We start from the raw sequence: 27036 nt of genomic DNA, 5'->3' as shown, positions 1-27036 counted from the left end.
CTTTTATTATGTAAGTATTACTTTTGAGGAATAAAACCTGGTATTCTATCATATTATATTCATTCTGTGTGTTTACATTTTGGTATAATTTAGGAGCCTAACATGAATTTGTTGTAGCAGGGAAGATCAGCGTGAAGGCTGCACTATTAGCTGTCATCTGACAGCTGTTTAGATTAGTAATTTACATCAAACTGCAGCAGACATAAGGTAAATTGACATCACACCATTCCTTTTGGTTATAAGATTTCTAGCTTTAGCCATTTCTTATCTTTATTGAAGCCTTTGGCATGCTATGTTTCTCTTCCAAAAAAAAAGAGGCCCAAAGTCACAAACTTTTTCTTACTTTTTTCCCCTCAATTGGTCAAAGCTACCTCAAGTTCATCTTTATAATCGCTAAGTACTGACAAAATGTACCAATAAATAAAAGCCTCATTTTGAATTTGACGCCTGTTGTTTGTTCACACAACGTCTACATTGCGGCTGTTTTTTTGCATGTCCGTCAATTTGATGACAAAAGACAGCTGTCTTTTGATAATGACAGCCTTAAAAAATGTTCATGCTCATTATCTACAGCCATCGTTTGGCTTTTAATGACGGAGGTCTAATAAAATAGCATGATATAAATATTCCAAATATTTTTTTTATTCATGGAGTTACAACACTTGAAGGTTTCCCAATAACAGTAATTTATGGCATAACTTCTGGATATGCCATTAAAGTCTGATTGGTGGAGATCGGAAAGATGAACCCTTTCACAATTCAAATAACAGCTGAGCTGGTAAGCCTTCCTTTTGAATTAGTGGCTGTGCATGCACGGTCACTTTTTGTTATATTCTTTGGGGAATATGGAAACTGATTAGTAAGCATGCTAATGTGTAGTCATTATATTTTAGTAGATATATTGATTCCAATAACACCTAAACATACAGAAAGTCTTTACTAATTGTCTACATTTAAGACCACATGCCCTAGATTCAAGGGTTACAAGACGTTTGCTTTATTTTATAAAGAGTAAAGCTATCTGTAATGTTAAATGGTGCAAGAAATAGGCACAAAACACAAAATTAAATTGAAATATGCTTTATTACCAGTATTGACAAGCCTACAAAAAGTGAAAAGCAATAAGAAAGTCATCATAAAGTGAATAATTGGTATACATGTGTGCATTTAAAAAAGATGGTTGGGTTAAGGTTACAGAGTAAACAACTTTGCTATAACTTACTATTACAAAATCACTGCATATGATTGCGAGATACATTTATGCTGACATAAGTGATGCTATAGCATGTAAACCATTTTGGTATTTGATCATTTCTACTTGAACATTTAGAGATAAGATAGATACAGACTTAGTGACTTATTCCTCAAAGTAAGCAGGCTATGCCCTATATTTTCTGCCTGCATGCATGTCTTCTTACGTACAAGCCCCTCCCTTAAACCATGGGGATCTAATGGTATATGAATTGCATTTGACTTAATATGTATCTATCATTGTGGGAACATCTATCTCTCTATGACTATGTTCACACAATGTAATATATCAGTAAAGAACAGACACTGATTGCAATGGAATCGACGTCCGTTCTTTACTGTAGGGGCAGCATTGCATTGAAGTCAATGCAATGCTGCCCGCTATGTTTACACAGCATTATTTTAATCCCTGTTCTTTAGAAAGGCGTTAAAATTATTTTCCTGCCTAGTCTAAGAACAGCATCCGGAAATAATAGCTGTTCACACGATATAAATTGCAGCGGTGGCCGCATGTTACATTGAAGTGAATGGTTAATTGATTTGTGGGCACACTCGACAGTGCTCGCAAGTCAATTTTAAAAAAGAACGTTCCTGCAGCCGATACAGAGGTATCGCCTGCAGGAATGTCCTGAATGCAGCCTGGCGGCCGGAAGTATAGCTGTTAAACACCGTGTGAACATAGCCTATGGCTGCATTCGCATGTAACGTATCCGCAGCAGATTATAGGCTGCAAGTATGTAAGTACCGGACTCATTAACCCCCTGCTGCCGGGAAGATACTTTACCTGCTCCATGATCCGGACGCATCTGAGGCTCCCAGCTCCCGGAGGTCTTGTGCAGCCAATCAATGACTGCTGTGGGGCCATGCACATATTACTATAGAAAAACAGCCATCTGTGCATCTCTGGTCATTTTTCTATAGACTTTAATTGACACAATATTAAATAAGAAAATCAGCTGTATTTTCACCTGACTTTCTGGTCAAATTTTGCTTTTATTTTACAGTGTGTGAACCTAGTCTTAAAGGATATCTATCATATGAACATACAATGCACCAGCAAGATTTTTAAAGTGGATCCTGTTGCTGGCATGAAATGATAGGTTCCATTAAAGGGTTTTTGTGCACATTAAAGAAAAAGCCCAAATATTTGTGAGAGACACCACCTTCAGGCACTGTTCACACTACGTCAAAATGGCAGCTGTTTCTACTGTTTTGAATTAATGGACATTATTGCCCTTATGTTTACATTGTTGGAACATAGCCTAAAGAAGAAGCTGATGGGAACTAAAGGTTTTTCTATAGAACTTGCCCAATGTTAATGCAGTAAAAAATAGCAGCAGCATTGGGTCTCTTAAATAATTGTAAAATATTTCATATGTAACTGTCAGATTTGTCTGGGATTCCAGTTCGGATTTGAATGTGCCCCGATTGCCCTGCAGTTGCCTACACATGTATGCACATGAGCAGGGACTCATGTAAAAGACAGAAGTCCCTGCCCCGTACAATACATTGAGCAGATGAGCAGGGTGTCTGGCCCAGAATACTGCAATGCATACAACATTAGTGCTCACCTACAGGCCTCTCAGTGGACAAGGGCAGGGATGAAAGTAATCCACAGCAAACTAATTCTAACTAGATTCTAATTAATCTGATTTTTTTTTTCGTGTGTGAAATTTTTACCAATTTGTGTTTATCTCGCACAACACAATGGTAATGCAAGAACAAGACTTCCCTTAACCCCTGTTTGTTTCAGTGCGTCTGTACATCCTAGGATATACCACGCAGCGGGTCATGACTTTGACTAATAGTCTTTCTAATAATTTTTGTAATGTTTGGTAAATATATGGATCGGAATAACACGTGATAATACAAAATGCTTTTACTAATTGTCTCCAGGTAATATCTCCAAGTCCAGCTCTCCATATACATGACGAAGATTTTCCGAGTCAAGGGTTGCAATAAGTTTCCTCTTCCCTGCTATTCTTGGAGTGCATGTCTCTTCCCAAGTCACAGATGTATTAGGAGAGATCTCTCTGAAAAAGAATGATACATGTGAGATATTTGGTATGTGTTTCATTACATGATGACATTTTCCCTAATAGCAAATATCTTACACAGATTATATTGAGGTTTTTCACCATAACCTCTTATCCTTAAAGGTATTGTCCCACAAAGCAAAGTTGTTAAAAATCTGATATGTGTCACTTCCATAGAACAAATGTGCTGTTTTTAGTAAAGTAACTTACATTCCTGTACTATTTTTTATTTCCCATGGATCTATTTACTCCCTGGTTTCCTTTCCAATCTGTAAACCTGCTGTTGCCATGCAACAGTGCACACACTTTCCCACAATCCTCCTTGCTTGCATGTGAAGTGAAACTGCAGCTCCAACTGTCAGGACTAACATGTTCATTCTTCAGCGCGGACAGGGCAGGAGTGCGCGCCTCCCATAGACTCCCATTATGAGCGGGAGGCTAACGGCATTCCGCGGCGGACAATTCCGCCGCAGAATTCCGCTAGTTTTGCTCAGTGGGAACGGGGCCTAATGGAACAAATCTGGAGACTGCATTTGAATTGAGCATGAATGACCCAACTTAGCGGATGCCCAAAGGCGGGTCGTAACAAAGGGCAACAGGATATCAAAACATAGCAGAGACCTGGGGGATTAGTCTCAAATGATATATTTTAAGAAATACTTTTACATTTGAAATGTGTTTATTTTAACATGTAGAATCAACTTAGATCTGGTTTTCTTTGTGACACAACCCTTTTAAAGAGGATGTACCACCTGGTACATCCTCTTTAACCTAAATCCACTGATCGAACGGCGCTGGCACGTGGAAGCCGGTGCCGTGGTCCATTTTTCGGACCGAGGCCCGGTTCCCGTGCACAGCGCCGTTTTATGCACCGGAACTAGCCGGTGCTCAAGCACTGGAGGCGGGCCGGGCCGCCCCCAGTGGGAGGGAATTCCCTTCCCTGTTTGACGCGGCTCCCTTAGAATGAATGGAGCCGCGTCATACAGGGGAGGGAATTCCCTTCCAGGAGGGAGTGTCAATAAGATAGACCTCTTTAAGTGTATTTCAAGTGAAATTTCACTGAGAAGCTACCATGTGGTTGTACATGAGGAACAGCACTACATCTTGCTGTTTTTCAGAGATTTCTGTTCATTAAGCTAAGCTTTTTTGGCCACAAATTTCTCCTGTGTTAGGTAATACAAAATATCCTATGCTAGATTTAAACAAAGTATTCTGTAAGAGGACTCTTCCAGTCTTGAGTGGAAGGCATTGAAAATGCATTGTACTTCTAAGCTTTACTTATTAAGGTAATAATATTAAGAAAATATACCCATAACACATGAGGGGAAACACAAAGGGGAAATGAGTAACAGAAACATAAAGTGAAGATGTGAGAAAAAAGAGATATAGTAAAATATTTAATCTCTTTCATAAAAAGGTTTTATAAGAAAAAAAATCTTCTGCCTGGAAGAAAACATAATGATGAATACTCAGAAATAATATGCTGAGCCTTTATAAGGCAGATATTATTTATCATCTTGAATACCTAGTCACAAATGGGATTATTATTAAAATAAATTGCTACTATCCTGCTACTATCTTCCTTTGAATTGAAAGTGCTTAAAATGTACCTGTAGTGGTAGGGATCAGTTTTGTTAAAAATGTGAAACTCAGCGCCATAGTCTTACATTATGCTGGGTTTTGCGCTAGAGACAGGAGGAGAACAGGCAATCGGAAGCCTATTCAGGTGCTATATTCAAAATAGATGTACAAGTACTTTGATACTTAAAGGGGTAATGAACAGGACACTTTTCCCACAAACATTTTAAAACTGGGTTTCTAAGCTAGATAGCTTATTTAGGTATAAAGTAAAAGGTATATACTGTTGTATACATAGGTCAAATTATCAGGAGCCTTTCTAGCACTGCATTGAATGCTGGTGTTCCTATGTGGTACTGCTTCTGCCTGCATTGTTCCCTCTTGCAACCAGTGTCTGATGAAGATCTGTGCACCAAAACATTACATGTTCACACTATTAAAGTTGCATTACAGAAATATACACGTTTTGGGAATTATATTGGGAACACTGGTTCCTTCTCCAACTTTATATTTGGGTTTTCTTTGCAGTGAAGCCTTTTACACTTCATGTAAAAACTACGGCCCTCAGGGCACATGTGGCCCCCTGAGGCCATTTGTCTAGCCCCCACCACACTTCTGGAAGGGGCACCTCTTTCATTGCTGGTCAGTTTTAAATACTAATGAGTTTGTTGATTTAAATTTACTTGTTCTTTATTTTAAATCTTGTATTTGTTCCAATTCCCCCCCCCCCCCCCCCACACACACACTTTAAAATAAGATAAGTTTGGGGACCCCTGACAAAAAGCATAAAGGAGTTGTCTACTTTGCTTTTGCATCCTTTTTTGTTAGAAAATTTCCTAATTATAAAATGATCTCAGACACCCAGTGATTGACCGTAGTCTGTGAGAAAATCCCATCACAAAATTAAAATATGAAATTTTCTGCAGCCCCATCAGAAGAGACATGAAACAAGTAAATAGTAACTGTTTATAACAATGAAATTGGCTCTCCATGTAAATGCAAGATATGCAGTACATATTGGATCTCTATACCTCATAATTAGGGATGGTCCGAACCCGCCAAGGTTCGGGTTCGGATGAACCCGAACGCTCGGCATCGGATTCCCGCTGTCTGCCCGCTCCGTGCAGCGGGCGGATCCAGCGGGAAGACCGCCTGGAAAAATGGGATACAGCCTATGGCTATGGCTGTATCCCATTTTTTCAGGCGGTCCTCCCGCTGGATCCGCCCGCTGCACGGAGCGGGCAGACAGCGGGAATCATTACCGAGGGTTCAGGTTCGTACGAACCCGATCCGAACTCGGTTCGGACCTTCCCTACTCATAATGGACAGAGGTACAAATTAATAGATCTTCCCCCTTAATTTACTCAGATTTCTAAAGCTTTGTGTATGAAAATCTGTTACATGCATCTTTGGCATCCTGCTCAAAAAATAAATGTGTTGTATAGGTTTGCTCATTGAGTTGGACTCTTTGCCATTTTTGGTTGCAGAATTCAGTCAGAAACTACACCAGCTAAAAGGTGGTATAGGCATAAGAATAACGCTGCAAGTTTTCCCTTTTGCATGCATATTGGCACAGTAAACATTTATAACTGGAATATGCCATTATAAACAGCTTGGCGTAAAGAAAGCAGGGGCAGTCTAAAACCATTCAATAATTTTGTTGAGTAAGATACAATAGCAGTTAAAATTAAGATTGTTTTATGGTTAACAATTTGAAACAACAATTGATATATTGCCAGTTTTAGGACCCTATTACACCAACAGATTATCTGAAAGATTTTTTGAAGCCAAAACCAGGAATGGATTTGAAAAGAGGAGAAATCTAGGTCTTTCCTTTATTGCCTGTTCTCTGTTTATAGTCCATTCCTGGCTTTGGCTCAAAAAAATCTTCCCGATAATCTGTTGGTGTAATAGGGCCCTTAGCGTAATAGCACATTTAAAAGGCGTTTAGAAGCCATGGAGGAAAAAAGTTAAAATGCCAAACAAAAAATGGCCTGGTCATTAGGGCATTAAACAGAAATAGGCAGTACAAGTGTATTCTTCACCTGTAGGTTGCTGCTCATTCATATGTCTGAATTTTTTTTCAAGCAACAGTTTAAATTTACAAAAGTATCTACTATGCCATGGAAAATATACTTACTTGTAAACCTGAGTTTTCGTTTTCATAAGACTTGGACCTCCAATGCGTAAAATGACATTCTGGAGCTTTTTCTTCAGTGGATTAGTAAACTCTAAGATCACTGTCATTTCTTTCCCAACCATCTTCTCTCCAATTGTCTAAATTGTATATAACACAACAATATAACAATGGCAACATTTTACCTTATTTTATATAGCATCAACCTATGTTAGGTTATTAATCTCATAAATACAATAAAATCATCATGAGCATTTTTCAGCTAATAATACATACGAAATTAAAATATGTTCACCTCCTTAAAGGGGTGCTCCAGCGTGGGGGCACTTTTTTGGGGGGACCGGGGAGGAGGTGGCTGAAATGAAAGACGTCCACTTACCTCCCCGGTTCCAGCGGCGGGTCCCGCATCACTGCGCTCCGGTGCCCAGTTCCCGGCAACTTCCGGGTGTCTGACGCGGGCCCGAGACGTGACGTTTCAGGTCCGCTCAGCCACTCAGTGAAGAAGGCGGAATCCGTTTTAAGTCCGCTCGGATCCCGCCTCCTTCACTGAGTGGCTGAGCGGCCCTGAGACGTAGCGTCTCGGGCGGCGTCAGACACCCGGGGACCGGAGTGCCGAGATGCGGGACCCGCCGCTGGAACCGGGGAGGTAAGTGGACGTCCCCAAAAAAAAGTTCCCCCACGCTGGAGCACCCCTTTAACCCCTTTCTGATCCTATGGTCATTCTTAGACTCTAAGCTATAATAAATTTGGTGAGGAACCCCATTCCACATTTGGGACCCCACCTGACCCTGCTCATCAAAATCACAAATAAAAGAAGGAGCTACATGTGTGCATTTCCCTCACCACAGAGAGCTATAGGAACTACATCATCAAATAGAAATCCATCAACCCTTTCTTATGCTGTCCAAACCATGAGTCGTCAGGGCATTCTCAAGTAACTTCTCTCTGTCCCACCAGGCTAAATTGATAGGTCTTTCCCTGTTTGGATGTAATGTTAGATCTATCATAAACTAGCTTTGCTCGGACTACTGACAAATTTTTAAACCAAAATTAGTGATCCAAACATGAAGGCTTAAGGCTATAATGGGATTCATGATGTACATTGAAAATATGTGGCAGCAGTACACTTCTCTGCCACCAGGGGGTGGCATTCTTGGTATATACACACAGGATTTGGATAGGAGCATAATTGACTTTTCACCCTCAGTCACCACATTCTAGATTTTCTAGTGTGTGTTTGTTTACTTTACATTACTATTTTCTTCCACCTTTTTATTAAATCCGTCATGTAAAAATATGGATATTACAACTAAGCCCTGTTGATGAAAATATACAATCTCTGACAGTGATGTCTGAAGCTCAGCATGTCAGCAGGTACATTTCATCTAATAGAGTCTTCTGTTTTGTAATTTTAAATGTGTTGCACAATCATTTCCTAGTTTATTTGAGCCTTTGTTTTCTGCAACACTGCAGGAGAATGGAATAAACAGACAAGGTAAAGGATGTTGACTATCCTTGGAAAATCGCCTCTAACTTAATTCTGTCAAATTTTAAACTAAAGCAAAGTAATAAAAATGTACAAGTGCAGACTTTATGCTTTTTAATTTTTGCCTTAGGTAGGATGAAATCTATCCTGACCTAATTTTGTGTGTATGTGTTTTTTGTTTGTCCTGAATTTTATTATTTTTTATGGTAAACTAACAGTTTATGAATCAGCAAATAGTGGTAAATAGGCACTCACTTCATGTAGTTTTTGTTGAGACATCATCCTTGTAGCATTTGAGGTAAGTCAAGGGCATACATATGGTGTACCTGTAAAGCCTTATGCACATATTTGTAGCCGCAGCCCCACAGCTACAGACAGGACTACAGATTTGCATCCGTAACCGTCCACAACCTATCCACATTTGCACAGACCCCTTCATTCAGAATAAGTGATCTGTTTTTCTACAAAAATGTAGCACAGAATGTGAGTTGTGTTAACTGCTAAGTTGGTGACACGTATATTTCTGTATTTAAAGGGGTTGGGCACTTTATAGTAAAATTGCTTAGTGTTAGTATTAGTAAGTGTACTCACGGCACTTACTGACAGCAGCTCCCTGTGTTCCTCATAGAGCTAAAATTAGACTTTCCTCCTCTAGACTTTGCTGTCCTGTTCTGTGGTGATTCTGTCCATAAGATGGCTGACATGTGACCATGCCCCACCCCCCAGTGTCATCCATAGGAATATACAGGATCAGTGGTGGACACTTGGGACAGGGCATGGTCACCTTATGGACAGAATCACCACAGAGCAATGTTAAAGAATATGCAACAGCTTATGTCAAACTGCAGGTGACGCTGTGTTGTGTTAAATTATTTTTTCTATATCCATGACTCTGCTGCCTTTATGTTCTTTCTGTTACTTTCCCTTGTATCCTCCATGTTGTAAGTACACATATTAAGCATGTAATTGTCGTGTGTCTCTAGTAAAGAACACAATGAATATACTTCCACAAATGTTTGTGTGCTGATGATTCCACTTATTCTAATTATGATTTCAAGAGGTCTGATGCTGTTGGAAAATTCACACTTGTGTACTAGCACATGATTTTCTAGATTAACTGGCTATTTAACTGCCTTAAATATTTACAGAAAGTTTCATGGTACATAACAAGGCAGATACAGTCACCATCAAACACTTTAACCCCTTAAGGTCAAAGCCAATTTTCGTTTTTGCACTTTTGCTTTTTCCACTTTATGTTTAAAAGTCCATAGCGCTTGCATTTTTTCACATAGAGATGTATATGAGCACTTATTTTTTGCGAAACCAATTGTACTTTGCAATGACAGGCATTATTTTTCAATAACATATGCTGCGAAACCCCAAAAAAAAACATTTGCGCTTTCAAATTGAAAAAAAAAGAAATTTGTTTTGATTTCGGGGAGTTTTGCATTTACGCCGTTCACCCTATGGTAAAACTGACTGGTTATGCATGTTCCTCAAGTCGTTCCGATTACAACGATATATAACATGTATAACTTTTATATTATCTGATGGCTTGTAAAAAATTCAAACCATTGTTAACAAATATATGTTCCTTAAAATCGCTCTACTCACAGGCTTATAGCGCTTTTATCCTTTGGTCTATGGGGCTGTGTGAGGTGTCATTTTTTGCGCCATGATGCGTTCTTTCTATCGGTACCTTGATTGCGCATATACGACTTTTTGATCACTTCTTATTATATGTTTTCTGGATTTGATGCAACCAAAAATGCGCAATTTTGCACTTTGGAATTTTTTTGTGCTTACGCCGTTTACTGTACGAGATCAGGAATGTGATTAATTAATAGTTCGGGCGATTGCGTGTGCGGCGATACTAAATATGTTTATTTATTTTTTATTTATTTATATTTATAAAATGGAAAAAGGGGGGTGATTTGGACTTTTAATGGGGGAGGGGATTTTTTATTAATAAAAAATTTTTTTACTTTTATTTTTACTTTAACTAGAAGTCCCCCTAGGGGACTTGTATATAGACAGCACTGATCTCTCATAGAGATCAATGCTGTGTATATACACAGCAAAGATCGATTTGATCGGTCATAGATTGCTTTGGCCTGCTGCAAGCCATAGCAATCTATTGCCGAGCCGCGATCAGCGTCATTACGACGCTGAGGCCCAACACGGGCAGAAGAACGGATCTCCCACCCGCGATCGCATCGCTGGGGGGAGATCCGTCCCACTAGACACCAGGGATGCACGGAGGAAAGCCTCTAAGTGCAGCTATCAGGTTTGACAGCTGCACTTAGAGGCTTAATTAGCCGGCGCGGCAACGGGACCCACGCCGGCTAATAGAGGCGCTGCCCGGCTGTACATATCAGCCGGGATCAGCACCGTTCAGAGCGGGGTCCCGGCGGGACCCCTCTCTGAATACCCCACGCGGCACCATGACGTATCAGATACGTCATGGGTCGCTAAGGGGTTAATAATATTTACTTAATTTCATTACCTCATTGTTTATTGCACATTTATTGTACATTGTTATGGTGACAACCATATTGCCTGAACTTCTACTTTGCTTTGTTAACAGCATTTAGAAATATTCTTTACAGCAGCTACATGGACATAGGAAACAAAGTGGAATACATTCTATGGCTTTTATAGAAACATTGTCATTGTTCAGGGAAAATGAGAAAAATTGTGCACATCACCTCTGTAAATAGCCTATGCTGTATCATCTATATACTGGTGTCACTATATGCCTATCTTAAATGTTAATGAAGAGCTTATTAGGCTTAGTGTTCAAACTGAAAATTTCAGCATTACAGGATAGATCCTAAAATCCTACATCCTAAAATGGAAAATTAGAAACACCTCACTAAAACATCCTAAAAATATGTATTTAATATAAAAAGCTTGTTTGCTTGCATGTTGGGAATAATCTGTTTGGTACTTCCAGTTCTGTACTGCAATTGATAAATACACAAAACCCTATTTAAGAGTTAAAGGAGTATTCTCATTTCTGCAAGTTATCCCTGAATACACCAATCCCAAGAATACTAGCAGTAATAATAATAATATTTATTTGTATAGCGCCAACAGATTCCGCAGTGCTACTAGTAAACTGTCCCCCTAAATGAACCAGGCTGCATGCGTAGCTGCCACTCTATTCATGCCAAAAGAGCCTTCTAAGCATTGTCAAGTGCTGTGGATAAGGGATAGCTTGCTGAAGTCTAAACACTAAAACCAGTGAACAGGGGCGGAAATACCGCCGTAGCAGCTGTAGCAACTGCTACGGGGCCCCGCCGCATCGGGGGCCCGTGGCGCAGGCCCCCGGAGCTCACATAGCCTGCAGCACCCGGCGGCCGAGCAGGCCTCCCGGGTGCTGCAGCTGTTTGAGATGTCCCGGGGGTTCCCGGGCAGCACAGGTGACGGGCTCAGCGTCCGCCAGGGCAAGTACTTCCAGGGCAGGGAGCATCTCTAACAAGCGCTCCTGTGCCATGCCGGAAGTACAGGCTGGGGGTGGACGCTGAGCTCACTGGTACCTGTGATAGGACGGGATGTGCGAAATTGCCGTCCCGGCAGCACAGTTACCAGTGAGCTCAGCGTCCGTCCCCAGCCTGTACTCTCGGCACGGCACAGGAGCGCTTGTTAGAGATGCTCCCTGCCCCGGAAGTACTTGCCCTGGCGGACACTGAGCCACGCTGATTCCATCACCTGTGCCCGGGAGAAGACAGCCGACGGTGGAGTTAGGTGAGTTGTGTTTTGTTTATTTTCTATCTGCTTTGCAAAGGGGGATATTCAGGGGGGCATCTATGGGGGAAATACAGTGGGCATCTATTGGGGATAATACAGGGGGGCCATCTATGGGGGATATACAGGGGGGAATCTATGGGGGATAATACAGAGGGGCCATCTATGGGGGATATACAGGGGAGAATCTATGGGGGATAATACAGGGGAAATCTTTGGGGATATACAGGGGCCATCTATGGGGGATAATACAGGGGGAGCATCTATGGGAGATATATACGGGGGCATCTATGGGGGATATACAGGGGGGCCATCTATGGGGGATATACAAGGAGGGAATCTATGGGAGATATACGGGGGGCATCTATGGGGGATATACACAGGGCCATCTATGGGGGATATACAGGGGGCATCTATGGGGGATAATACAGGGGGGCCATCTATGGGGGATAATACAGGGGGGCCATCTATGGGGGATATACAGGGGGAGCATCTATGGGGGATATACAGGAGGGGCATGGACCAAGGGGGATGGACAACACACGGGGGTAATTTATAAGGGGCCAACACAGGTGGCATCGGTAAGGGGGAATACACATAGGGGCATATACTATAAGGGGGTCACGTAGTGTCAGGACTATCCACTAAACGAGGGTGTAAAGGGGCCAATACAGATGTTCAGTTTGTAGAGAGATGAGGATGGGGCCAGAGTGAGGAGCCTAATATGTCTGTCTGGCAGATTCTGTGGATTCGTGGCTCGGAGAATTTCTCATAATGACCCAGGACGGATGGAGAAGAAAATGAAAAGGAAACAACTCCGATCAGAGAAGACGTCCCCTGTGAGTCACTTAATATAACTGTACTATAATTCATATGGTTTACAAAACCTGTGTAGAGCTGAGAGGGCTGATGGCATAGTGGTCGATTGAGGGAGGAGGGGGGGGGGCCCAATCAAAAGTTTGCTATAGGGCCCAGCCATTTCTAGTTACGCCCCTGCCAGTGAATTATGATGCAGTGAGCTCCCAATTGGCCAGAGCACTACCCCATGAAATTAAGACAGACTTGTCATTTTGGTCAGTATTAAGCTATTTAGGAGCTCTGTTCATTACGATGCAGCGAGTCCCATTTGCATGGATGCTTTTCATCATGTATGCAGCATACAGACCGTGTTTCATGGACTAAACACGGTAGTGTACAATTGGCCTTACTGTGTAGAGGGGTAAGAAGGAAGTGTAGTGGTATACTGTAGCTGTAGTTGACTAAGCTTTTCATTGCGTATTATGATAATAGAGAAACAATAATGAAGAGTCCTATGAGTAAATTGAGCAATCCACTAGGGTAAATTCACTTGGTTATTTAGTGTTCAGGAATGAACTCTGTGGTCACAGGGGTTCCCATTCTCCTAGTTACTATCGATAGTGTGTACTTTTTAAAACAGATTTCAATTTTTATTTTTTAAATTCTTCCAAGATAAAAGTCCAACCTAAATCTTTACTTTGTGTTGTAACATAACTAAATTATACTTTTTTTTTTTTTTTTTTAAAGATTGGTTAATTACTCTGTTAGAGAGGTATGTTTTCTGTGTAAAATAAGTAAATGACGTTAGCAGCTGGTAAGCTAATGAGAATATAATTATTTTTCATAATATCTGTGCTAATTATAAGTGGGTAGGAATGTACATTTCTATATAATGTGCTTTGTTAGGTTGGTAATATGTGTATTAAATATCTCCTGTGCAGAGCTAAGAATGGCTTATCATTTCAATCATAATTACTGCAATAACAATCTGCTGCACTGCCTGCACCCTACTGCACTGAAATGCATTACATCTGGATTAGCAAGAGTTGATGTCCTCTTTTATTAAGTTAGTGACTGACAGATCCGTCCATCAGCCTCACATTTAAGATGCATTATTGTGCCTATAGGGACTTCACTGACTAAATGTAAAATTATGAAAATGCAGCAATAATTGTGGAGCATCTATATAGATCATAGCCATTAGAAGTGTGTGTGTGTATGTATATATATATAGAGAGAGAGAGATTTTAAAAAAATAAAAATAAAACAAAATGATGTAGACTCAAGGGGGAGATTTATCAAACTGGTGTAAAGTAGAATTGTCTTAGTTGCCCCTAGCAACCAATCAGATTCCACTTTTCATTCCTCACAGATCCTTTGAAAAATGAAAGGTGGAATCCGATTGGTTGCTAGGGGCAACTAACACAATTCTACTTTACACCAGTTTAATAAATCTCCCCCAATATCAAATTTATCAAACATGGTGTCATGTGAAACTGGCGCTGTTGCCCCTAGCAACCAAGTTGGGGTAGCGTCATCTCTTAACACCAGCTAGTTATACAATGCAAGAGTGACTGTTTCCGTTTCCTTTTTGAATTATCCTTTATTAAAAAAAAAAAAAAAAACATTTTAAATAGCTATTAAAGGGGTTTCCATTGGAATCTCATTGATGGTTTATCCTCAGGATAAGCTATCAAAATATCATCAGTGGGGTATTGATAGAGCCATGCCAACTTCTGCTAATTGTGTAATAGCCATGCTGGCTTACTGCTGCTCAGCTCCTGTTAAAGTGAATGGGAGAGGAGCCGCAATAACCCAGCAGGACCATTACACAAAGAATGGAGCAATATGCGTCCAGCTCCATTTTTTATGTAGTAAGGGTGCTTTGGAATTAGATATATGGCCTATCTTGAGGCATTTTTAAAGCGACTCTGTACCCACAATCTGACCCCCCCAAAACCGCTTGTACCTTCGGATAGCTGCTTTTAATCAAAGATCTGTCCTGGGGTCCGTTCGGCAGGTGATGCAGTTATAGTGCTAAAGAACAAATTTTAAACTTGCAACCCTGTGTTAAATTGGCGTGGCCTAGAGTACCCATGTCCTGGGATTGCGACACCCCTCCATCCCTCCTCTCTGCCCACCTCATCATTAGGAATGCCCCTGGAACTTTTTCTCCTATTCTTTTGCATTTTCATACTTTAGGCTTACAAACTTGGCATGTTCATGTATAGAGTTGACTACATAACTCAAGAATATAATGGAGAGAACTACTTAGACTCCTATGTTTGTGGGCTTATAAGAAAGGGATGCAAGAACATAGAGAGATACAAATTGCAGGTTCAGAATTAACATTGTTTAATCTATCTACTAATAATTTAGGCGTAGGGGGTGCTTTGGAGGTGACAGAGCCCCTTTAAAGAGACATAAGGTTGCTTTATGATGAGTTGTTTTAGAGCAAGGGACCAATAACCTGTTTTGTTGTTTGTGTCTGTCCCTCTGCTAAGGCAAATGAAAACATGTGACATGGGACTGTGACCGGGTCCCAACAACCATATGCTATTCATTATTGATATTTTATATGATATTTATTTATTACATTTTATAAAACAGGGCTGACTGCTCAGAGATGTAAAATATTAAAGGGGTAGTGCGGCGGTAAAGAATTATTGACAGAATAACACACATTACAAAGTTATACAACTTTGTAATGTATGTTATGTCTGTGAATGGCCCCCTTCTCCGTGTCCCACCCCCCCACCCGTGTACCCGGAAGTGTGATGCGCTATACATACCTGTCACGTGCCGACTCGTCTCCGATCTTCAGTCTGCGCTGTCGTCTTCGGACGGGCCGAATCCCTCCGAGCGCCCTGAGTGCCGGCCGCCCTCTTCAGCGTCATCGGCTGCTCAGCCACGATTGGCTGAGCACAGTTATGCTCAGCCAATGATGCTGAAGAGGGTGGCCGGCACTCAGGACGCTCGGAGGGATTCGGCCCGGCCTTCCGAAGACGACATCGCAGAGTGAAGATCGGAGACGAGTCGGCATGTGACAGGTATGTATAGCGCACCACACTTCCGGGTACACGGGTGGGGGGTGGTGGGACACAGGGAAGGGGGCCATTCACAGACATAACATACATTACAAAGTTGTATAACTTTGTAATGTGTGTTATTCTGTCAATAATTCTTTACCGCCGCACTACCCCTTTAAGCCTTCTCCAATATGCCACATTTTTATATTTGTAACTAAGCTTTAATCTCTGGCCAAGTGGAGCTTTAAAAATGGTATGCCATCATAGATTGGCAAAATAATAACATAGGTTCTATTAATATCCTTGAATTCTCCATTACAGAAACATAAATTAAAGCCCTGATACTTAAGATTGTTATAATACAGAAGTAAGTGCCATCAGATTTCTGGAGGTTTTCTTAGTGATTTGGCTCTTACCTTAATGTGTAGCTCTGGAACATGCAATACTACTATTTTCTGTTTGGCCATTATCTTCTTTGTTTCATTAATGCGAGCTGTGACAAAAAAATGTAGAGATGCCTGCTCCACGATATTGCTCATGTACTCCCCAGCTCTTATTTGAACATCCACAGTTTTGGCTAATGGGAAAATGAAATGGAAAAGAGAAAATGCAATTTACATTCTGAAGTGGTCATTTGAATTGGATTTTCCACATCATACTGTATGTACATCCATCTTGTTTGTTGCAAGTAACTAAATGGTAATTTGCACAAATTCCACCTCTTCACACTCAATACACCAACAAGGAATATATGTGCTTGACTGAAGTATCTACTGAGGCTGTATCTCTTTCCAGCCTTCAATCATATAATCTGCAGTTAATGAATAGACTTTAATGTAAATCACTTGAAAGCAGAGTTGGCAACATTACAAAGAAGTTGAACATATTACAAAGAGATATGATTTCTCCAAAATGGGAATCCAATTTCCAATTTGTGTTTTATGATATTGCAAACACATTGTTAAAATGAAATATTTTGATATAATTTTTTCTTTAGTGATCTTACATCAACTGTTTTTTTATACATTTTCTGAAGAGTGTATTAAACATACACAAAGAAAACTCTTGTTTAACTTCTCTATATATGTACAATTCATGTATTGTAGTATTACATATTAAAGGGTATTTGATAGCTCTATATCATGCTTAGAGCTGCAGATATAGGCAGGGAGATAACTATTACCTGCCTCTTACCTGTATACTATTTTATAACTGGAGAGTTATAAAATTAAATTTTCCTTTAAATTTTGAGTTTAAGAGGCTGTGGCAGGACTACATATAGCAGTAAAAAAAAAAAAACACACAGTAGACTCTGACAAGGATGTGAGTGGAAGGTCATTTAAAAAAGCTCTATATTACTTTCCAGTATCTCATGGCAAGGTCTTTCTACCCATCCACTATTAATATCATGGTTAGAAATGGACTAGAAAAAAACAGCCAAGAGGATGGATGCAGGTTCGAGGTTCAAATCTGTTTATAAGTTAGACCCTAAGGCATTTGACCTTGTAGTGGCTAAGCTTGTTAAAAAAAAGAAAAAAAAACATTTTTCAAACTGAAAACTTGTCCTTCCTGAATGATTTAATACATATAAAACAGGAGACTCCCTTGCCAAGAAAGTGAATGCCTTCTCCCTTGCATGCTGAAGTCAGGTTGCTAAAGATCTTCATAAGAGACAAAATTTTGCCCAAGTTTCATTAGAATTCTATAGACCAAGCAGTGGTCTGGTGACTTGCCTTTAAAACACAACTCCTACACTTTCTCGTTCAAGCCACAGAGTATTTTTGGCTCTCAGTTGGAACACATCTTGAGGAATAGCAATAAGAAAAAAGGAGAATCTTTTGTCCAGTCCACCAAGCTTTCAGCTGTCAGAAGTCAAGGACTTTACCTAAGTTTAAGAGAAGTTCGAAGTATGACAGATTTTGTAGTTAAGACATTATCCATCTTCTGCTACCAATCCCAGATGGCAAAATATTCACTCTTCAGCTGGTTGTAAGATTGGCAAGATTTTAAAATGACAGAAAGAAGAACCTCTGAACCGTCTAGTCTGCCCTTTATAGAAAAAAAAAAACGCAATAGGCAGCAATCAAAAAATGATAAGGCTTGTTTATTTACCCATCAATTGTGCAATGTTTTACCTCCACCATAGAGTCTTTCTCAATATGACCATCATATATATCATTAGGTACCACCCACAGTGTATACCCCCTCCTTATTGTTCAGTGCCATCTTGGAGTGGCACCAAAAGCATGCTCACTCTCCGGAGCCAATAAATGATAAATAGCAGACTGTATGTTAACATACATAGTGGGACTTTAGATCACATCCACAACAGACTAATGTGACTGCAGGGAGGAATGAGCAGGGGATCTGTGGGCACAGTATAGCAGCACTCTCTGTCCAGGGAGGGAGGGGTTACAGCTATTAAGAGATTACCTCCATAGTCCTGTCCCCTGATGCAAGCCCCAGCCCAAGTACTATGATTTAGAAGGTAAGGGGGAGACTTCCTGGGTCAGAGTACAGTTCTGTAGACCCCACTATAGAGACCATTCCTCTCCCCGACTTTCCCTCCCAGCCAGCACAGGGAGCTTTTAAACCAAAGCAATGCTCTTAAACCAAGTTACAATTTTTAAAAACTGTGAGCTCTTCTTGCAAAACGCTCTCAAACCAAGTTACTCTTAAACCAAGGTACCACTGTATATTGCACATGTCATTTGATTGCCAAACATGCATATTGTTTGGATATGCTAAGTTGATGATGTCACTAATGAGGGGGTACGCACTGTGAGTGGTACATTGTAACATTTATATACTGGTCATATTGCACATTGTATTTACTTGAGAAAGACTCTATGGTAGAGTCAAATCGTTGCACAATTGATGGGTGAATAAACAAGCCTTATCACTATTTTTGGAGTGCATCTTTTTCTATATCAGAAGTGGATCCTGGAGTCTGGCTACCTATTGGCTGAACCCCCTTCGATGGAAAGCGTTTTGACTATAAGTCTGCACAGTGCCATTAAAGCACATTGTTATTGGTATGCTCGTATAGTATTTCCTTTATTTTTCATAAGCCAGATGTTAGGGACACTGGGACCTGGATCGTAGACAGGGATAGTAAGACACGGTGAGCCCTAGCTCTAGGCCCCCCAATACTGTCCCTGCCTACTTGCCTGATTTGAGCTAGGCTGCAACGACAACTTGGCGTCGGTCCCTATGCTGGGTAACGTTAAATACAGAATGAGACAAGACAGACAAACACACTAAAGGATATACAGATACCGGTCAAACTGGAGAACAGTACAAAAACAGCAGGCAAAAATCAGAAAAGATGGGGCAGAAAAGATGTCAGAATTCCAAGTAATCCAATCCAATATATCTAATACAGCTTAACCCCTTGAGGTCAAAGCCAATTTTCGTTTTTGCGCTTTTGCTTTTTCCATTTTATGTTTAAAAGTCCATAGCGCTTGCATTTTTTCACCTAGAGACTTATATGAGTGCTTATTTTTTGCGAAACCAATTGTACTTTGCAATTACAGGCATAATTTTTCCATAAAATATGTTGTGAAACCGGAAAAAAATCATTTGCGCTGTCAAATTGGAAAAAAAACGAATTTGTTTTGATTTCGGGGAGTTTTGCATTTACGCCGTTCACCCTATGGTAAAACTGACTTGTTATACATGTTCCTCAAGTCGTTACGATTACTATGATATATAACATGTATAACTTATATTGTATCGGATGGCCTGTAAAAAATTCAAACCATTGTTAACAAATATATGTCACTTAAAATCGCTCCATTCCCAGGCTTATAGCGCTTTTATCCTTTGGTCTATGGGGCTGTGTGAGGTGTCGGTTTTTGCGCCATAATGCGTTCTTTCTACCGGTACCTTGATTGCGCATCTACGACTTTTTGATCGCTTTTTATTACATTTTTTCTGGATTTGATGCGACCAAAAATGCGCAATTTTGCACTTTGGGATTTTTTTGCGCTTACGTCGTTTACCGTGCGAGATCAGGAATGTGATTAATTAATAGCTAGGGCGATTACGTGTGCGGCGATACTAAATATGTTTATTAATTTATTTATTAATTTATATTTATAAAATGGGAAAAGGGGGGTGATTTGGACTTTTATTAGGGGAGGGGATTTTTTATTAATAAAAACACTTTTTTACTTTTTTTTTTTACATACACTAGAAGCCCCCCTGGGGGGCTTTTATATACATAGCACTGATCTCTCATAGAGATCAATGCTGTGTATATACACAGCAAAGATCCATTAGATCGGTCATAGATTACTATGGCCTGCTGCAGGCCACAGCAATCTATTGCCGAGCCGGGATCAGCGTCATTCCGACGCTGAGGCCCGGCACGGGCAGAAGAACGGATCTCCCCGCCCGCGATCGCATCGCGGGGGGGAGATCCGTGCCACTAGACACCAGGGATAGTGTGCATAAAGCACTTCAATGCAGCTGTCAGGTTTGACAGCTGCATTGAAGGGCTTAATTAGCCGGCGCGGCAACGGGACCTGCGCCGGCTAATAGAGGCACTGCCCGGCTGCAGATTGCAGCCGGGATCGGTGCCGTTCAGAGCGGGGTCCCGGCGGGACCCCGCTCTGAACACCCCCTGCGGCACCATGACGTATCAGATACGTCATGGGTCGCTAAGGGGTTAAGCTACAAGAGACAATCACAAGCAAGGCCCCAGAGCACAAGTAAAGTTCTTTTGAGATGTTAAAGGGTTTATCCAGCTCTACAAAAACATGGCTATTTTCTTCCAGAGACCACTCTTGTCTCGAGTTTAGGTGGGGTTTTGTAACTCAGTTGCATTAAAGTGAATGTGGTGCTGTCTCTGGAAGAAAGTGGCAGTGGTTTTTGTAGTGCTGAATAACCCCTTTAAGTCCGAGACCAGGGCTTGATTAGATATCAGCCCACAGACTACACACAGCAAAGACTAACAAGCAATAGAAATGAGTGGTGAAGTCAACTGCCCATCACCACTCAGTCTAAACCATCTGCAGAACAGGACTAGGCTAGCAGAAACCCAGAGGGGTGTGGTGGGAACCTGTCTCTGCCCGGATCATCCCGGCCAGTACTTAAGTGATGGCCGGATGATCCGTCCGGCCGCGGAACTCTGATGCGGGCGCATCAGCGTGCGCCCGCATCAGAGCTTCCCATAGCACACAGTGAAGAGAGCGGCCGGAGACGCTCGCTTCACTGTGTGAACTGACAGGTCGTTCTGTGGCGGAATTCATTGACATGTCAGTTTTTTGCGGCCCCGCATGGGCTCCCGGCCGGAGCGTATACGATGTGTGTACGCTCCGGCCGGGATCCCATTCATCAATAGGCATTGTTCCACCCCGCAAAACTACGGCCGTAGTTGTACGTTGTGTGAACATAGCCTTAAATTGGACACATTTTCCAGTGACAACTTTTATTTAAATTTCTGTGACAACCCTCATCTGTTCCCTCTGGTGAATGAGTTCATTCAGTCTGGCATTCTGAAATAGGTGCCTCCACACCAGATAGGTAAGGGGGTGGAACAAGGGTTTTACAGTGACAAAACACAACAAAATTAAGATTGATATTGGACCTGACCTACTTTAACAGACACATGAAGGCAAAAAAAATTAGATGGAGAATATTCCTAATTCAGTCTCAGAAGACTGGTACCTGTTTTTGTGCTGGATTCTACAACCATGACAATATCTATATCAAAGGACAGGATAAAGAGGAACAAGCAGGAAGCCTCTTGCCTCATTCAGGATCCAGTCACCTCAATCTGGACAGCGATGAGTACATAGTGGAGACTGACTTCAACAGTAGATGAAGTACATAACGATTCTTCACAATGAAATCTTCATTTCAAGAGACTAGACTCCCTAGATTAAAGGATGGTCATTCCTCATGAAACATGCCAAGATCTGAGATGGTGGGTTTTAAAGAGAAGCCTTTTCAGATGAACGTTCTTGATCCACAGTCACAAAATAGTGACCATGCTTCAGTTGGGGGTGCTCAGGAGAGACTCCTAATGATAAACATATGGCCTAAATTTATCAAAGGGTGTAAAATATACATTTGTGTAAATTGTCCACAGCAACCAATCGCAGCTCCTCTTTCATTTTACCAGAGCTGTAAGCTGAGCTGTGATTCGTTGCTGTGGACAATTTACACCAATTTATATTTTACACCCTTTGATAAATCTCCCCCTATGTCTTCTAACAGAAGAGAACTCAAATGGAGATTCTGTATTTGGTATATACACCATTGCTTGCTTTGGCTGGCAACAAGACTGAGAGTTTTTTTGCATTAGCAGCCACTTGAGGTTGTACAGGTGCCAACATGAGCTCTGTAAAGCCTAGTGCTGATGAAATGATATGACTGGTGAAGCCAGTAAAAAAAAATAAAATAAAAACATGTAACTAGAACAAGGAGACCTGAGGCCTGTACATCATGATGCAGTCAGGGAACTGGGATGTGGGTCTATGCGAAGTAGGTATGCATACGTAAAGAACTAAATTAGATTATTAGAATATTTAAACATTTAAATCAGCACTTGTTAATCATAAGGCAAAACTGCTATTTATCCAATATCTTTAACACTTATTGAAAATATTGTAATATACCATCAGTGAAATATGCTTAAAGTGTACCTATCGTGAAGGACTGTGGAAGGATTTTAATTTCTGTAATATACATCTAATTTGACTGACTATTGAGAAAAGTGCGGCACGATAGTCATTTCTGAAAAATGCAGTGGAGGAACACTGTAATAGTCGTTCTGTGCTCTAGCATAAGGGTCCTGAAAGAAGTCATTTGACATGGGGATATAAAACCTCTAAAGGGGTTACCTGGATTAAAAAAACTGTACATAGCTGCTTACTTCCGGGCACAGAAGCACTCTTATCCTCAGTTTTTGTGTGTAATGCTGGGTTTACACGGAACGATTATCGTTTGAATTTTCGTTATAATGATCGCATTTGAGCGGTAATCGTGTGGCAAACGATAAAGCGGTGAGCGAAAAATCGTTCATTTTGATCTTTGAACATGTTCTCAAATCGTCATTCGTCATTCGCTAAATATTCGCAGATTGCTTTGTGTAAATAGTCTTTCAAAGATTTACCCTATGTGAAAGGTGGGCTTAAACGATCTTAAAAACGATCGCAATAACGATTTTTATTACAAATCTTCGAACTATTCTTCTCCGTCTAAACTCCGATCGTTATAAAAACCAAATCGTTGCTTCAAAATCGTTAATCGTTCGATTGGGCGAATTATCGTTCCGTGTAAACCCAGCATAACTGCAACTCAGGTATCTTAAAATGGATGGAGCCAATTTGCAATACCACACACACAGTGGCGGATTAAATGTACCCTGGGCCCCAGGCTGTCCACCCAATCTGGCCCCCCCCCCCCAGTCAATTCGCCCACATTATAATCTGCTACTGCGTCCCCCCCCCCCCACTGTCCCCAATAAACACTGCCTGCCTGCCTCCCCTCCCTGCTGGCCCCAATAAACATAATGTTGGGTCCCTTGCTGCTACCCCCAGTAAGCATTGTCCACCCCACCTCCACTGCCCCCAATAAACATATCGCCAACCTCACCTGGTCCCCTGATGTTGCCCCCCCCCCCAAGATCACAGCAGCACAGAGGATGTCAGGAGAGGAGGGTGCTGATCTTATAGGAGAGGTCCGAGCAGCACAGAAGATGTCAGGAGAGGAGGTTGCTGGTCTTATAGGGGAGGTCGCAGCGCCCAGCAGCACAGAGGATGTCAGGAGAGGAGGGTGCTGATCTATAGGGGAGGTCCCAGCAGCACAGAGAATGTCAGGAGAGGAGGGTGCTAATCCTATAGGAGATAGTCCCCCTTTATAGATGGTCTCCCTCTTTCCCCCTCTATAGATGGTCCCCCTCTTTCCCCCCTTATAGATGGTCCCCCTCTTTCCCCCCTTATAGATGGTCCCCCCTCTTTCCCCCCTTATAGATGGTCCCCCTCTTTCCCCCCTTATAGATGGTCCCCCCTCTTTCCCCCTTTATAGATGGTCCCCCTCTTCCCCCCTTATAGATGGTCCCCCTCTATAGATGGTCCCCCTCTTTCCCCCTTTATAGATGGTCCCCCTCTTTCCCTCTTTATAGATTGTTCCCCCTCTTTCCCTCTTTATAGCTGGTCCCCCTCTTTCCCCCCTTATAGATGGTCCCCCTCTTTCCCCCCTTATAGATGGTCCCCCTCTTTCCCCCTCTATAGATGGCCCCCCTCTTTCCCCCCTTATAGATGGTCCCCCTCTTTCCCCCTCTATAGATGGTCCCCCTCTTTCCCCCTTTATAGATTGTTCCCCCTCTTTCCCTCTTTATAGCTGGTCCCCCTCTTTCCCCCCTTATAGATGGTCCCCCTCTTTCCCCCCTTATAGATGGTCCCCCTCTTTCCCCCTCTATAGATGGTCCCCCTCTTTCCCCCCTTATAGATGGTCCCCCTCTTTCCCCCTCTATAGATGGTCCCCCTCTTTCCCCCTTTATAGATGGTCCCCCTCTTTCCCTCTTTATAGCTGGTCCCCCTCTTTCCCCCTCTATAGATGGTCCCCCTCTTTCCCCCTTTATAGATGGTCCCCCTCTTTCCCTCTTTATAGCTGGTCCCCCTCTTTCCCCCCTTATAGATGGTCCCCCTCTTCCCTCTCCCCCCTTATAGCTGGTCCTCTTTTCCCCCCTTATAGATGGTCCCCCTCCCCCCCCCCTTTATAGATGGTCCCCCTCTCCCCCCCCTTTATAGATGGTCCCCCTCTCCCCCCTCCCTTTATAGCTGGTCCCCCTCTCCCCCCTCCCTTTATAGCTGGTCCCCCTCTCCCCCCTCCCTTTATAGATGTTCCCCCTCCCCCCCCTTATAGCTGGCCCCCCTTTCCCCCCCTTTATAGATGCCCCCCAGTGAGTAAATAACACAAAAATAACAAAAAACAACTCACCTACCCTGCGTTCCCCCGTCGATCCTCTCTCCGTCTGATGCGCGGCTGCCGGGGGTGTCCGGTCCTCTCCCCGGCAGCGCGCGCATCACACAGCTCCTAGTGCCGCCTGGGCCCTGACTTCCGGTACGTGCGCTCCCAGTACCGGAAGTCAGGGCCCCAGGCGGCACTAGGAGCTGTGTGATGCGCGTGCTGCCGGGGAGAGGACGGGACACCCCCGGCAGCCGCGCATCAGCTGGAGGCAGCCGGAGACTCTTGTGATCGCAAGCGAAACAATGCTTGGGCGGCAAGGCATGGGCCCCCCCGGAGCCTCGGGCCCCAGGCGGCCGCCCAAACCGCCTACATTATAATCCGCCATTGCACACACAACCTGAGGACAGGTTTGGCTCTGTTGTTGAAAAGAGGCAGATTTGTTTTTTCTTATCCTGGATAAACCCTTGATGGTGCATTCACACGTAAAGGATCTGCAGCAGATCTGCAGAAGATTTGATGGCCCAGATTTGATTTGCTTTGAATCTGCAACTTCAAATCAGTGTCATCAAATCTGCTGCAGATTCTGTACATGTGAACGCACCCTTAGGAGAGAATACTTCAGTTCTAATAAAGTTCCTAGAATACAATGCAATAGGTGATACAGTTAGATACCATGGGAAAACAACATTGTTGTATATGATTATACATTTATTTTATGTTTAGTTCTCATACTTTTTTCTATTGTCATTGATAATTTACAGCATTTATAGTACTGGCTAAAGCTGAATGATTGAAACATGCTGGGATTTGTGATAAACCCAACAAGACCTGCCAGTAACCTTGTCTCCCTGAGGTAATCAGGAAAGGGATTTTCTATGACAGAGATTGAGGGTCACAGGGGTGAACACTATTTTATCCATTCAGGGAAAAAGTCAGATGCTGTTTAGTGAAAATGTATTGTATAATATGTAATAAAAATTGATTATAGAATTGTCCTAAAATAAAACATCTGAATTTATGTTATTGGGTGATTTTACTGTGTCGGAGTGTTATTTTAATCAAAATTGTCATTCTTCGTCATATGGTTTATCAGAAAGCCGTAGAATCTACTTGTGTTATTAGGTCTGATGGTAGATGTCAGAAATAAGAAATAAAATCTGCAACAATCTACATGAAAACAGATACCAATGGAAAATTTAAAAGTATGTATCTATATATCTTACTGGATAATGGGTCCAAAATTACTTGGAGGGTCTTGTTCTTGAATTCTGCTTTCTGAACCCCAGTGTAAAACACCACATGCCCTGTTAGGAAGGCTGACACTGTATAACGGTTAGAACTTTGGTTCTTGAATGTCAAAGTGACTTTGAAGTCACTGCCAAATACTGCATTATCTTCTTGAAATTCCATTGTAGTGTCGAGACCAGAGAGAAACTGTTCCTCATCTCGGAATTCTTTTTTTACCCCATACATGAGTGCAGCCTCAAGTGCCAGTCGTTCTTCTTCAGTACCTGTAAAAGAAGAAAAGGACAAGTTTGTAAAACATAAACCTAAAACTATCCCCTTACATTACACAAATTAATCTCTGCAGCATTTATAACTTTTATTATTTCACCTAAAGGGGGACTCTTGGCTACTAAGCAAAAATTCCAGCAAAAGTTCTTCAGCATCTCAGGGGACTTTTGTTAGAACGAAATTAAGAAATCAGTTTGAAGTATGTTTCTTGTCTATGCCGAAGGCAACATCTACTTATTGTGCTTGCAGATTATTTGATTAGCACCTCATCTATATACAACATGGTCTAGTATCAATGTGCTTTGCTATTACATTTTCTTCATATGAAAAGTTTGTAAGAACATACTTCTGGCTAAAATTGACAAATTTCAACTCAGCATTATCAGCTTTTCTTGAGTATACATTTGTTACCAGTAAGCAATAGTTGGGTGATGACTGTGAAATTAAAATCTCTCCTCCACTGTTAGCAGATTACAAACATGTGGGCATTAGTACTATAAATGGCATGTAACACCTTGTATTGGGACCAGAAGT

The 27036-nt window shown here is 41.8% G+C and overlaps 1 protein-coding gene across 3 annotated transcripts in view; it reads right to left on the bottom strand.

Annotated features, from left to right (window-relative positions):
• Positions 1-1083: 1083 nt before the first annotated feature.
• F13A1 (coagulation factor XIII A chain) overlaps positions 1084-27036 on the bottom strand; it is an 86086-nt gene continuing 60133 nt past the window's right edge. For all 3 annotated transcript variants that reach the window (XM_069958057.1, XM_069958058.1, XM_069958059.1), the window contains 4 exons: positions 26211-26498; positions 16482-16642; positions 7006-7142; positions 1084-3284 (listed from right to left, as the gene is read on the bottom strand). In XM_069958057.1, the coding sequence (XP_069814158.1) occupies positions 3134-3284; positions 7006-7142; positions 16482-16642; positions 26211-26498 (737 nt within the window). In that variant the 3' untranslated portion in view covers positions 1084-3133. The remainder of the gene's footprint in view (positions 3285-7005; positions 7143-16481; positions 16643-26210; positions 26499-27036) is intronic.

Source organism: Dendropsophus ebraccatus, chromosome 2 (genome assembly GCF_027789765.1).
Source record: "Dendropsophus ebraccatus isolate aDenEbr1 chromosome 2, aDenEbr1.pat, whole genome shotgun sequence".
NCBI lineage: Eukaryota > Metazoa > Chordata > Amphibia > Anura > Hylidae > Dendropsophus > Dendropsophus ebraccatus.
The sequence above is the reverse complement of the archived record's forward strand: the minus strand, read 5'-3'. Positions and strand labels throughout refer to the sequence as shown.